Below are 15,284 nucleotides of genomic sequence, written 5' to 3' on the forward strand. Positions count from 1 at the left end.
ATTCAGAACATCGGCCTGTTTACCTAGATTTTACTAAAACCAGCTCCTATACCCAATGACATCGAATATTGAAGCTTGGACAACTTATGTCAGTGGGTGTTGACTATATTGGATTTCGAAAAATTAGGATTTACAAAAACTATGTAATCATGGACAGGTCACGTCAAAACAGGCACCTAATCATGGTAGTCGTGACGTCACAACAATCTATATTTTAGAAATAATTTCAAACCGGAAAACTATTCAATAATACTATAAATGGTTCTATGGAGGGATTATTTTTAGAGCGTTATGTTTAAAAATGTGTAAGGTTGCTTGACATGGAGGGGCACTTAAAGTTCAAATAAAATACAAGGTTAAGAACTCTCTTTTAAAATTGCTGTCACAAATAATGAAATGTCCTCAGAGATAATGGAACTTCTCTAAGATGTTACGTATTCTGTAGCTTACATGCATTAAAATAATTGATTGTTTCTAAACATTTGCCAGTTTTTACCATTCTATGAGACGTCTGCTTGACAGCCTGGCAAAGGCCGAAGTCGTTTTAAGTTTTTACTTGCGTACTTCCGCGATCACTCTCTGCAGATGTTTTCGATACAATGAGGTTTTAGTACAACTTCTAATGAATACATAAAAGTGTAGTCGTACTCGAGTTCGTTCGTGCGATGCATCTAATTCGAGGAAATAAATTTACTGTACCCTGGATCTCCTTGTACATGGCGATAGCGTTATCTTTCCAATTTGCATAAGCCACATGCACAATATGGCGGATCCTTGATTGAAAGGTTCAAGGCGATGCTCTGCATACAAACGCCGTGGCGGCAGCGTCTTGTCAAAATATTTGCGCCTTCTTCAATTTTATTCCATCATCTAAATACTAATACTTTACTTCATCGTTTGACTGTTAGTTACTTGCTTCTATTGTATCTGACGTAAAAGCAATGATCTAGAGGAGCAATTTGTGAAGGAAAGAAGTGAAAGGTTCAAACTATATTTTATGTACGTTTTTATTCACTTTTCAATTTATTTACTTTGTTACATTAGACTTAAGTGTTCAAATGCTACTCTTTTACTGTTGTCCATGTACATGTAGATGGATTTGATGAATCTGTGGTTCTAAATTGTCCACCATCAAAATTTTGCATGAACATAAACTCCCGATAATAAAGAAAGATACATTAGTATACATTAGGTATAGAAAAGTATACATTAGGTACACAACGCACATCATATCATAGGTAAACTCAAATTTATACCTATTATATATATGTTCAATTTAAATTGCAAGCAGGTAAAATTTTTAATGAGATAAAATGCGTACCGAAACAAGTACAATAATATTTTGATGTTATCAAATTGGCATTTATCCGGTCCCTATATGCAGTCTGTATTTCATAATTTTTCCACGTCGAAGAGAATGTACCACATAATACCAGACTCTATGAAGTAAGATTGATAAAGCAATAACATAGTTAGATTGATAAAGCAATATCAATAACAATTTCTTAAATTCATCGGCGTCTAAACGTTGACAAGCATCACGTTTATCTCATATAAAGGTACATGCACAATTCTGTGAATTCCCTTTGGTAACCGATAAAAAAGCAATTTTATAAAGTAGTCGCTTGTGCCAAAAACTGGCCAACAGCGTTTTGTAAGGCATCTGGGAATAGGGTTATAAATCAGTTTTGCTGCATTTTTATAACTGAGAGGATTTTTGTTGTACAATGGTAAGCTCATTAACATTACGTAAGGTATGATGTCATCGATATATATCACCCGCCTTTGTCGGTGGAATACCCGTCTGGTAGATGAAATGATCGAACAAATCGATTACGTCAGCGCAGATCGCAAAACTCCATAAGGCCGGTATTTTCAGCTAGTCGTCATGCCATAAAGGGTAACTAAATAGCTCTGTCATATATGTACAAAGCGACAAAGACACAATGCTGCTCATGCTATACATACGCTTTCCATCTGTCTGTCTTTTCGTCGTCAAGTATTTTCGATACTGTATATGTCAGAAAGTGTTTGTAAGTAAGGCCATTTAAAGAAAATTCTTTGTTTGCCGTCCTTGAATTTTTGAAAACCTACCAGCCAGCCAGGGAAAAAAACAAACACAGACAAAAAACACTAGTGTATTAACATAAACTCAATTTTGTTTGATTTGTTTTGGAAAAAATATTGTTTTTATTTGTAATAGTGTTATCTCAATTTTCTCTGAAAACCTACCGGCAAGCGGACGGCAAACAAAGAATGTTATTTACAGCGCCTAATGTGATTACGTCTGGCAGGTTTCAGATCTTACGTCAACACGAATGTTTTGACTCGTACTAGCTGACATATCAGCAAATGTGGAATGAACCTTATTGTATAGCCCTATGCCTTTCTTGCCATAGTTACCTGACACTTGTCTGCCATATCAATTATACTTGTTGATACCCTTTATGTGCGTTCCATTTACCTGATGGCACGTCTATGTCTACCTGTACTTATATCTTTATTTGTTTTTGACATCGAGTGTGTTGACATATTGTACATCAGATTCCATTATCAGTTCAAATAATAACCCCCGACAGGTTGATACCACAACAGCCCACAGAGAAATTGCAAAAACCATGTTACCGCCGCATTTGGATTTAAATAACTTGTACTCTACAAATATGACACGTGATCAGAAACAAAATTCTTGTTTGATTGGTGGTTAACGTTAAGCGAATCTGTTATATATTACAGTGTGTGTTGTTCGCGAAATTTCAGTGATTTCACTGAAATTTACAAGTCTCTTTCGATTTCATAGGATAATTTGAAAGTCGTGTGTACACAGTGAACTACTTTTCTTACGTAAATTACATAAATTTTGAAAGTAAACTTAGATGTGCAATGTATTTATGTTTGTCTGGAAATTTTCTGCAGGAATGAAGAATGAATTAAAACGTCTGTTGTAGGGTTGATTTCACGCGTGCACTGCGTCCGTTCGTCCAGAAGTGAACCTTAATAGATTGTCAACGTTTGATAAATAACACGAAGACACCAATAAAAACGACCATGGATAAATAAAAGAAAATTCCTCACTGTTCATTAATCATTCGTCAAAATTGATTTCCCCTTTCCTTTGATATTGAAAACATGACTCTCCTTTGGTAGCGGGTGGTCTCACCAGTTCATTCTAACGAACCCTTAGGAGACCAAAGTGTAAATTAGTTTCTGGGCTTTACTTTAGTACATTGTGTTAATAAGTGCAATGCCATTGCATCGAGTAATCTCATTCAGACGATAGCAATTCAGCAGTTTCTTGCATGAATTTTAAACGCTACATGATTAATTTATCTAACACACTTCATATCTGCAATTGCAATATGAGCATTTTCTCTTTCACAGTTTTTGTCAGATAAAGATCTTATTGAAATCTCGTCATGGTGCTTTGAAGACTCCACCATTCCCGCTAGACTGGTAAAAGTCTATTCAAAGTTCCTTTCCTCTATATATCTGCATTCAACAGTATACATTCGAGTGTGCACTTAATGCTCCGGTTTCCAATTGCGGTAGCTTCTCATGGTGCAATTTACTCTTATACACACCAATTAGATCAACGAGTTATGCGTTAAATTCCATACGACAAGTCAGTGAACGTGCTCAATCACACAGATCAATACACTGCGTGTCGTTCGTTTTGATCTCCAGGTCTCCCATTTCTAAGAAAAGAAAAATCACCATAGCAATATTGTAGGCAACAAGCGATGAAATATCTCAATTATTATTTTAGATGTAAAGTGAAAGGTATACGTTCCGGTGTATGGAAATAGCAAAAATCAAAGATATCTCAGTAACTTTGCAAAAGAATCATTTTAAAAAGCAGCAGTCACGATCTGCAAAATCAGAATGTGCATGTCGTCGTACTGTGACTAGTCTTTGTCTGCAGAATCAGAATGTGATTATAGCGTCGACATTCTGCGATATTTGGTCACGTGATCGGTCTTTCTTCCCTGCTAATATGTACGTCTGACATGTTGGCAACAACTAATAAATGATGTACACGTATTTATAACAGTGATACTGTGGTCCAAACTGTATAATTCAAGATACGGTCACGTTCCAGACACATGCAACCTTGTATACACAGTACAAGAATGTATTATCTCCTTATGTACATTTAAAATGCTAACAAACCAAATTTGTGCTGTTTCATTTATTATCAAATAAGTAGTACAACAAATACGGCTGTAAATATCTATTAGTTGCATGGAAAAATTGGAAGATGTTATGGCAATGTGGAATGGCGGTATCTATATCTCCCAAGAGTCTTTAACATCCAGTAAATTTAATACCACATCGGCCGGTCAGAATGGCGGCTAAAAGACCGAACAGCTCGATCCGCTAGAAGCGATGAATCCCTGAAAACTAAATGGGTTAATTTTAGATGTTTACGAAAGTAAATATCTGACAAAATGTTGACATATGCACGTTTTGATGAGATAGGAGCTCATATTTTGATCGTGTATTTGGTGATTTTTACTCTGTTTATTAGCAGCAGCGTATTTTATATCGCCCCAGAGCACTTTGAAACGTATATAGCATTTAGCTCATCAACACAGCCTGTGTATATTGTGCAATGCACTGTTGACAGATTCATTTGATAACATAATGATATAATTTGTGACTTTGTACCGACATGGCAATTAATCATGATCAAAAATACAGAATAGCAGTATTAGAGTATTGTCTGTCAGCATAGAACCAATCAATATCAATCTAGCTTATTTGTTACCCAATACATATACCATAAAAAACGTAATATAGATAACTTTTACTTAATGTTTCTGCGTGTAAGACGATAGGTTATATCGTTTACTGTCAAAACTATAGAGGTTTACACGCAAAATGTTAAACCATGCGAAGCGGGGTTGTTGCTAGGAGACTGTCTGCTATCATAGACACCTGCTTTTACGGTGGAAGAGCGCACTGCGAATTATTGCTACTGGCTGGTGCAATTGGGTGACATAAAAGGTTAAGACAAATATTCATCGAACATATTTTGAAGATTTGCAAGGTCGCATGTGGAATTTGAATGCTAAAATTTTGAGTCCAAACATTTTATCTGTGCTTTTCAATCCGAAAGCTGTCTCTAATCCAGTTGAAGTCAGCTTGAACAAAGCTATCAGAGCTCAATTTATTTTGAATCACAACATCCTTATAAAATAATATGGTTCTATTGAGAATGACGATCAGACAAGGAAAACCTACTCTCTATTGATTGTCTTGCAGCAGGTATTTAAAGCTGTTCGGGGAAAATAATAATATGCAGATTCGTATTTTATAGAGGGTATAGTTTTCAATTGCTTCCTTTGTGCGGCAGCCGGCTTTCCAATTAAAAACATAAACTGCTCAATGTTTTGACATTCCAGAGAAAAATAACAAACCAGACCTTATGCTGTGTCATTATCTGAATGCTATCCTGTCAATTATTCTCTCCCTCCTATGGATTCGTTCTAGAAAATATGGATTTAAGAACCCAGTCCTAAAACTTCGATAATTATTATTAGAAGAAGAAAAACAAACATATCAAAAGTAGTGTTTTAGGACCATGGACACGTCACATCCTTTGACAGCTAGTGACGTATTCGTATAGGACACGTCTATGTCACAGACGCTGTAATATTCTGAGATGGACGTTGAACCGCTAACATACAGGAAAGAGATGCAAAAGCTTATATTTTGCATAAAGATTCTGTAATTTAGGGTACTTTCATTATTATGCTAACGCATTTTAGTCGCCCTAGCTTAGCATGATGGCAAGTCAAGGTAATGGTGCCACACACACAAGTTATCATTGGACAGTGGCTGCGTGCTTACGGAACATACAAACGGATCAATGAACTTTTTTGTATTTAAGTTGTTTTATTGGTAACATTTTCTTTAGTAACAGGAACTTAAATTAAAATGAAGTACAGTGCTTAGTTATCTACAATTTTGTGTAAAATTGAAATCCATTTGCTGCAATGTCTCTCTAATTTGTCTTTTTCCAGAGCTATTTCGTACTCTAGATGGTAGTTGAATTTCACTTGCAACATAAAAGCTGCAAAGTGTGGTTTACTCTGTTTCATTTTCATGGCATAGATGTGTCTTTTGGCTAACAGTAGCAGGTGATTATAAATGTCAGAGTAACCGTCAACACCAAAGAGCACTTCATTTAAGTTATATCTCGTGAACAAACTGAGAGATTCCTCGAAAAATGTGTGAAACTCGTTCCAGAAGGTCTCAGTGAATTTACAGGTGTAGAGAAGATGATCTAGTGACTCGTTGCTGTTTTAGCAGAATGAACAGAGCGGTGATTGGTCCATGCCTCTTCTAGATAGATCGTAGTTTGTGTACAGAATATGATGAAGAAATTTGAAGTCTACCATTTAAACGGATCAATGAACTTCGCGTCTCACGATTTTTCATAAAAAGGCAGGGCGGAGCTGAATTAGAATTTGACCCAGTTGATAATCGGCAGAGTCAAAAGAGTCCACTGGGTAACACGTGACTCTGTTGCCACAAATCGACTTTGAGGCTTATTTTTTACGCAAATTTAACTTTGTAACTTTATTATTCAAAGTCAATGCATCCATAAATGGATTTTCATGCATTGAATAAAATACATGCAAATAGAGAATAAAAATAAGTAAATAACTCAATAAAAGACCAGTAGTTAAATAAATATAAAACTAAACATCAAAAAGGAAAAGCATGAAAAGTGGGCAAGCACCAAATATTCAATAAAAACACGCAGGAAGTCGACATGGATATGGATCAAGAAATGGTTCAGAAAAGAATAAACAGGCACAGTAAAATAGTTTAAATAGACTAAGTATTGGCAATGGTGGATGAACAATATTTGAATGAGCGACTGTGGGCTTTAGAGACATGATATTTACTTCTGGTGTCATATTGGTGAGGTGATGAATTTTTGGGTGAGCATGTCCAGACAAGTAGACAGGAACTTTGTTGTTGATACATCTGTGAATTAGATTGTTTAAAGTGTTGGTCGTGCCTTTCCTGGATAGTTGGCCAGTTGAGTGAATTTCTGTAAGATGTAACATGGTCTGACTTTTTGAGTCCTCACTAAATGCGAACTGCAAAATTAATTATGCGTTGTAGATTGCTTTTGAGAGTAATATTACAGTTGGAAAAGACAGTATCACAGTAGTCTAAAAGGGAGAAAACTGTAGCTGAGATAACTTTCTTGTGAACTTTTTCTTGAATACACCGTCCGACATGGGCCAATTTCGTCAGACATCTGAGGCGGAGGTTGGCAACATGGTTGGTTCAGCTGAGTTCTTGGTCAAGTCTTAAACCTAAACTGGTAGCAGGAGATGCTTTGATTGAAGTACTTTGATCGGAAAAAAAAATTTATGTGATTTGGTAGTTTCTTGAGTTGTTGCCAAGTACCATAGAGCATGTATTATATTTCGAAATGTTAGGTTTGAGAGAATTTGAATGGAACCAAGTAGTTAAATGGTGAATTTATGTTCCAGATCATCGTGAAGGATGTCAATATCAGAAATGGTGGACGCTTTGAGGATGTTTATGTTATCAGCAAAACCATAAATTGGTGTTGTGGATTGAAGCCATGTGGGGAGATCGTTTATATAAAGTGAGAATAAAATCGGTCCAAAACACTGTCTTGAGGTACACCCATTTTGACTTGAATAAATTGGATGAAATGTTACTAATTTTAACACACTGGGTACGGCCTATTAGGTAGCTACTGAATCATTGAATTGCAGATGGGTGAAAATTGTAGTGTTGCAATTTACTGAGCAGAGTGTTATGGTTAACTGGATCAAATGGCTTGGAGCATCGCAATGTTTTAGGTTAAGAATATGACGGATTTAAATCTTCTCGAGTAAATGAATGACTGATAAAAGAATAATAGTCGATGTATCCTGAGACACAACAAATCTCATAGGCAACATAGTGTTTGGCAAACGACCAACTTCAGACCATCTTATGAACAGTCCGAAAACAGAGAATCGTAGTACAAATGTCTGGCGTCCGACTCAAAAGCCAGACGTGAATTTGATGAAACTGAAATGGTCTTGTCAAAATAACAGCTGCATACCTTTAAGCGACGCAAGAAATAGCTTGCTTAAAATGCTTGTAAAAACGAATATATTTTGTTCTGATATCTAAGGTTGTAATAAACAAAACGTCTGTGTGAACCACTGTAGAAAGAAAACACATGCAAACACTGATACATAACTACATAAATACAGGTGAAATTTTCATTATACTGTTAAGATAAACTGTTTTTAACGAAGCGAGATCTTTGAAACGCTCTAAATATTTGTTTAAACTTACAGTTTAGTTTTTAAGAAGTAAAGGCACATGATTACGCTACCATAGGATAGATTCAAATATACAAAATCAAACTCTAGCCTGTAGTCGCAACACATGCATGAATGTCAACCTCAAGTTTTATCTCGTGAGAGTAATTGATTTCGGAGAGTTGTATTCATTATCGATCAAGTTAATCACTGTAAGCCAGTCTTTGAAAGCCAGTGTTACCAAGGAAACGGCATCGTTCAGTAAATAAAAAATTGAAAGTTAAATATACGAATAAACAGGTTACACATAACAAGTCTAGCGTGCAAGCGAATCTCGAAACGGGCAGAAAATTTTGCATCCTACTGGAGGTCAGGTTCAAGTGCATTCTTTAGTATGCAAGATGTTGGCAGCGGACAGAATAAAATGTTGAAATGATCTCTATGTTTAGTGTAGTTTTTTTTCTCGGAAAATGTTCACAGACGTCAACACGTTTGACGGATAGAAGACTGCTTACATGAGTTGTAGAGTGTGTAATGTGATTACAATGAATGATACAGTGTCAACTTATGTCCATTTGTGTATACAATTAGCGTACTGAAGTAAAACAGTTCGGTCTAAGGAGACTCTGCCCAGATGATATCTCAATGTCTGAAAGTAACGTAAACTGGTAACTCTGAGGGTCTTGGACACTGCTGCAGGTCACCGCTCACAACAAGGCAGCAGTTGACTGAACAGTGTACTGAGGTACTCATAATCTACTTCAAATGCTGTTTGACAACAAATGCAGATGATTCGTTTCGGACAAAAATATCAGACAAAGTGTGATGACTTTCGGCAAAACTTGGCCAGCTGAATAATCTACATAAAGTTAAAAAAACCATTGGTGCCGATTCCGTTCGTTTTCAATGTTCATATATTTGGACTATTAAGATAATCGAGCTATTTAGTGGTCTTAGATCACGTATCGATTTCACTGACAGAGAGTTCACAATTCATCTTATTGTTACTGTTCAGTATCACGACATGCGCAGTTAACTCCGAGACATTCTGAAAGTGGTTCCTCTTTCTCCACAGTAGATATTCTGCAAATACGCGACAAGAAAACCAAGTGGATATTTAAGTGGCGGTGATAGAGTTCAAAGGCTAGGATCACGTGTTTGGGTGCTGACAGCCATACAACCCTGGCAGACAGCTGAATGTCAGTTTAATGGTTTAAATCTGCTTGGTTTCAACACAGAATTTTTCTGTTTACCCAAGTTGATAGCATCCATGGCACAGGTCACTCACTTTGTGATAGATACAGTGATAGATGAATCAGACACGGTGCTCCCCTGACATGATGACGTATGCTGTATATAATGGACATACCACTCGCATAGACACACACCCTGATACACACCCCGACACACAGTATACACGCATACCAAATGTGTAATTATTTGCAACGTTATCATGCAATCGTACAGACTAACTTAATGAAGTGTCTTGCATCTTCCCTTGCAGACTGATCAGCGGTAACGATCCCACGACGTGATACGTATATTAAAGGAGGACTTGATACTGAGACTAATTCCAGGAGTTGTCAAATTGCCGCCCTTCAACCACATTACTAACGCTATATAAGGATTTAAAGCTGACAAGATCTCGTTTCGGTCAAACTCGCTGAAAGCTTATCACTTCGTGTTCTCTCATTTTCAATCGTTTACTGGATCGGCCAGGAGAGCGTTCCACGAGAATGACAATTTATTCCGTGACATCGAAACAATTGCAGGCTCAACCATGAACAATAGCACGCTGGAATATGAAAGACATTTCCACGGCAACCTGACTTTGGATGAAGTGTGGAATTTGTCCAATGTGCTCCTGGCATCCATATCTGCCGGTGTGGTGAGCTTTATTACCATCGCGGGTAACCTTATGGTAATTCTTGCTTTTCTAACCGACAAACGTATACGAACTGCCAGCAATTGCTTTTTAGTCAGTATGTCAACAGCTGACCTAATGGTCGGTATATTTTCCATGCCGTTGTATACTATGTATTTAATACTAGGCTATTGGCCTTTAGGAGCTGACATATGTGACTTCTGGCTCTCCTTGGATTACGTCTGTTGCGCCGCGTCCATCTTAGGAATATTGACGATAAGTATTGATCGGTACCAATCTCTTTCTCAGCCAATGGTTTACCGCAATAAGATGACCAAACGACATTCTGTCATAATCATCATACTGACTTGGCTGTTTTCGCTTTGTCTGTTCTTTATTCCAATTATGGGATGGCAATACTTTGAAGGCAAACGAACTATCCCGGATGGAGTATGTGAAGTGCAATTTTTGAAGGACCCCTATTACACTACAGGTTCGATCGTCGTTGCTTACTGGCTCCCAATGTTCGTAACCTTGACCGTGTACACAAAAATTTACATGATGACGAGAAATCTGGTGAATTTGCAAACTGCAAAGGAAGGCAATATAGAAATAAGGCGGCACTACAGCAAGCAGTTTGTGTCAAGGCGATATTCTGCTGTCTCCAATGGCAACAGTCCTAATTCCAGCCCGCGAGCACGTCGTAGTTCTGCCTGCTCCGTTAGTAATGGAGGATTATTGAAAGTATCGAATTATCACCTGCGAAAACCAAGCCTTGATGAGATTCGGGAAGTTTCAGAAACCTCATCCAGGGCAGAGAGAGAAAGATTTCCCGAGGAAGATGCTGATGCAGACGAATGTAAACCATGCTTGTCTGGTGATGTGGAAAACCAGACGAGCCAAACCAGTTTGGAAGTGCGTAAAAGCATCCCTGATTTTGAGACTTCCACTGAATGTCACAAAGATTCGGATAAAACCGATAAGAATCAATCAGATAATTCTAGCGTTGCGTCGACAGAACGTCGGAAAATATCGGTCACTTTTCGGGAAGATAAAGTGTTCTTGGAAGAAATCCAGAATGTTCCGAAATCTCCCAAGCGAAAAAGCTTCTCTCTTTTGAATTCTCAAACTTTGGAAGACGCCGAGGCTAGGCGAAATAATAGCATTCGAGAACGAAAGGCTTTGACGACACTTAGTGCTATTCTTGGATCGTTTGTGGTCTGTTGGACACCATACAGTGTCTTCGTCATCGTTCTTGGATTTTGTCAGCCCTGTATCAATCCGAGGTTGTATGCTGTGAGTTACTGGCTGTGCTACATTAACAGCGCATGCAACCCTTTCTGCTATGCTTTCTCCAATCAACAATTCAGGACAGCTTTTAAGAGACTCTTGACCTGCCGGCGACATGTTCCAAAATGGACTCCTAATTTGAGTACCACCATGAATGTCAGAAGTAGAGCCCTGTCGGTCATTTCACAGGAAAGCCTACCAGTTTATCAGCGAGCCTTTGTCGATACCGCTTTCTGAGCATTTCGGTAATTTAATCTAATTTGCGGTCTTTTTTATAAATATACTATCGTGTCTTCAGCCCTTTGATAACGGATGTTGACTGTGACATAACATTTGCGTTCGGATATTCTTCCTGAGAAAACTTTGTACTTTTACCACGACTTACATTATATGATCAATTACTGTGTACCTGTAACGGCCGATAAACAGCGACATTAAATTTCATTGGTATTTTCCGCCGCAGCGCTTTGACGTTTTCTTGTACTGATGGGTGTTCTTTCACTAAGCCAGATACGTCATTCAACGATGTTAAATGGTTGATACTGTGGCACTCTGTACAAGTAGCAGCTTGATCAAACGTCTGCGATTGCAATTTAAGTGGATGGGAAAGTTAGAAAATCTGCACTACTCAACGTGGAAAGTTACACGTTTATCTCTGTGCGGCCATCCGGATTTAAGTCGCCCAAGGGAAATAAATATATACACATGCATGTCACGATTCACATGCATGTCTCGATTCTTGGAAAAAAGTTTTTTAATCATCAAAGTAACTATACTAGGGCAAAGGGTGTCGCTCTTGAAAGCTAATGTTTAGTTTTTGTAATACACTTTCGTGGAAACATAGGTTTCTATACATTTATTTACAAGATGAAACATTGAGCCTCATAGCCAGGCGTTTACGTTTAATACAGATTCAAAATTATGTCAGCGGTTTACATGCAATTTATTAAGTACCGACTGCAAGAAGTGTGTTCCTGTAATGGACCAACGCATCAATTATTTATAGACTTGATTGCAGCAGCGTGTACATGTGTATCATGATGACTATCCGATACAATAATTTACAATTTTGAAAGATCATTAAGACTGCATGTGTCGAGTACACACATCCATTACTAGCTATCTGCAAGTAATGGGATTTCATCGCCTCTGAATACCACTCATTATTTTCCAATATTTCATGTACACTTGGAAAGTAAGATTTATGATACCTTGATGGCTAGTTTGTTTCCAATACTGATTTTGCCATCCAGTTCGCTTGCGTAAAATATTGCATATTAAAGGTTGTTATCATAACTCGAGTTCGTATTTTACATTGCAATCAATACATATTAATCAGCAGCCACTGGATCACATTGTCTGGCTATCGATGTAACTCAAAGCGACTCCGTTTTTCAAATTCCTCTACAGAGTAGTGTAAAATTCCGTCTCGGCTTGCTTGCAAAATTACACGGAAGCCATTAAGAGTTGTCCACCATGAGTTAATGACGTTGTCTCGATATTTGGCCTCTCTGATGCATACATCAGTGGTTGCTACTTATAGGCATATGCTTTTACATTGCTTCGTGGAACTGTACTTCATGCATGACACAGTCTTGGCCCGTAGTTCATATTTAAACCGCGACATATCTTTGTACATTAAGGGTAATTCTACAAGGCAGATATTCTCCTGTGAGTCCAAATGTATATGTATTATTTCACTTTGGTGAACTTTGTGTTCGACCTGAGAGAGATTTTGAGTTTCTGTAATGAGTATTCTCATGGACGTCAAAGTTGACTTGGCAATGACAGAATAATCTTCTTTTTCTTAACGATTGTCTTTTAAAACTGAGGTCAAGGCTTTCTAAAGCTCCATTGAATGTAATTCACTTATTTGTAATCTTTTCTGAAATATTCTTTCTTGTTCCACTCTCAAAATCGTATCAAAGTATCTGACGTTCGACTTGTCAATACAGCCTTATAGACAACTGGATTTTAGTTCGGACAACAATTTACTTACGATAATAGATGTCATGTGTACTTTATACTCGACAATGTGCTTGCAAAGTGGATATTTTGTATTCGAAAATACTTTAGGGAGATGAATAACGAAGAAAAATATATATCGAATTACGTCTAGTGTACATTTTCTGCCGCAGCGATTTACAGAAATCGCGTGATGAAATGTTGTGTGCTACGACGAGAAACAGAAAACAGCGACTTGATTTACATTGTTGTAAACCATCTTTGAAATACTGAATTTGTTATGTTAAGGTTGATGACTAGCTGAACCTCGCTACCAGCTCTCTCGTTCACACTCTTTTCTTAAAATTAGTAATCGGCATTTTATACTTTAATACTTTAACTAAAGCATTAAAATAGTAAGTGTATCAACCTTCTGTGTGAAACGACAGGCGTCACTTCATTCGAATGTTGGTCATGCATGTTCCAAAGTTCGCCGAGGATAGAATGCTCAACAGCTGGGAATATGGACGTTAAATATTCGTGACGAATACTCAAAGTTTAAATTGAATTGCAGGGAAAAGACTGTCAGGAGATTCTACAATTACCAGCTTTTCTTGAGGCATTAGTTATCTTGGTTGTATTTTACAACGTCGTTAGATTAGGTAATTCCGCGTCTACACGAATTATGTGGCGGAATGCTAGAGACTTGATAAAACCCCACTGTGTGTGTGTAATCAATACATTTACCATCATAGAAGTCGCTTCCAGCAACTCTACAATTCCGTCTTTACGATTCTTTGACGTATGCGGGCGATGATCTCAAAAGGTCCAAGGTCAGTGACCTATCTCACGACAGCTTTATTTCAATTGAATTTTAAATCACCGCTTGCTTGTGTACAGGAAAGATAATGTTACAAAACGAATTAAATACACATTTGTAAATCTTGGTTGTAGGTTCTGTCTGATTTATTATTTTGTGTAGGTCAATTAAACAGTGAGGAACTTACTAGATAAGGTTTGTCGTACCCTCAAGAGACCAATAAGGACAATCTAAACATTTTATACCGCAAGAAATGACGTCAAAACACCAAGAAAGGATTTTATAGAAATCAATTATTCCAGATTGAAAATTGGAAATCTTATGGCACCTAATGAACTGAGAATAGTTTTTATCGGCATTTACGAGTCGCAATCAACTATGTTCAGGAAATGTCGTGGAATAAATGAACGCGACGTACTAAGGCCGTCATTCCATTAAACACACTTGAAGGTTTGCCGTGCTTGACTTTTCTGTAACAAAAAAAGTATTCGCATCGCGCTGTTGTGACATGCAACTTTTGAAATCACGTCAAGCAGTTTGGCGGCAAAAACGAATGAACAGGAGAACATCATACCAAAGCAATGACCGACAGGGCTATAGCGGCTTACAAAGAAGCGAGTCCACCCGATGCCGCGTTACGTTCGTATTTGGTTGAATGTAGTTATATCTGCCGTCAGAGTGTTTAATCTTTCCGCACATGTAATATATATCAAAGTCCAATAGGGTGTTATACGTAAGGATACTATTAATTGCAGACTTGTGTGAAGCATTAGCCATTGTAATATACAATTATGATATGTTGGTGATGGACCTATGTTGCATTAGATCCAATGTATGTAGGGTCTATGAGGTGACGGAATCGGCTGATTGATCTTCAATATAATTAGTTTGTAAACGCACCAAGGACATTAAGTCAATTTCTAACATTTCAGCGATTGTCGATGTTTCAAATTGGCAAGAAAGCATTGACAAACTACAGCATCCGATACGAAATTGGAAATATACGTTGATACATTTTATCACCGTGCTCATGAAATCTAGTTATGCTCGTGTTTAA

General features: G+C 37.5%; 1 protein-coding gene across 1 annotated transcript in view; it reads left to right on the forward strand.

Annotated features, from left to right (window-relative positions):
- LOC139131913 (muscarinic acetylcholine receptor M1-like) overlaps positions 1-14,354 on the forward strand; it is a 38,365-nt gene extending 24,011 nt beyond the window's left edge. The window contains exon 2 of the mRNA XM_070698228.1: positions 9,814-14,354. Within this exon, the coding sequence (XP_070554329.1) occupies positions 10,090-11,700 (1,611 nt within the window). The 5' untranslated portion in view covers positions 9,814-10,089 and the 3' untranslated portion in view covers positions 11,701-14,354. The remainder of the gene's footprint in view (positions 1-9,813) is intronic.
- The last annotated feature ends 930 nt before the right edge of the window (positions 14,355-15,284 follow it).

Source organism: Ptychodera flava, chromosome 4 (genome assembly GCF_041260155.1).
Source record: "Ptychodera flava strain L36383 chromosome 4, AS_Pfla_20210202, whole genome shotgun sequence".
Lineage (NCBI taxonomy): Eukaryota > Metazoa > Hemichordata > Enteropneusta > Ptychoderidae > Ptychodera > Ptychodera flava.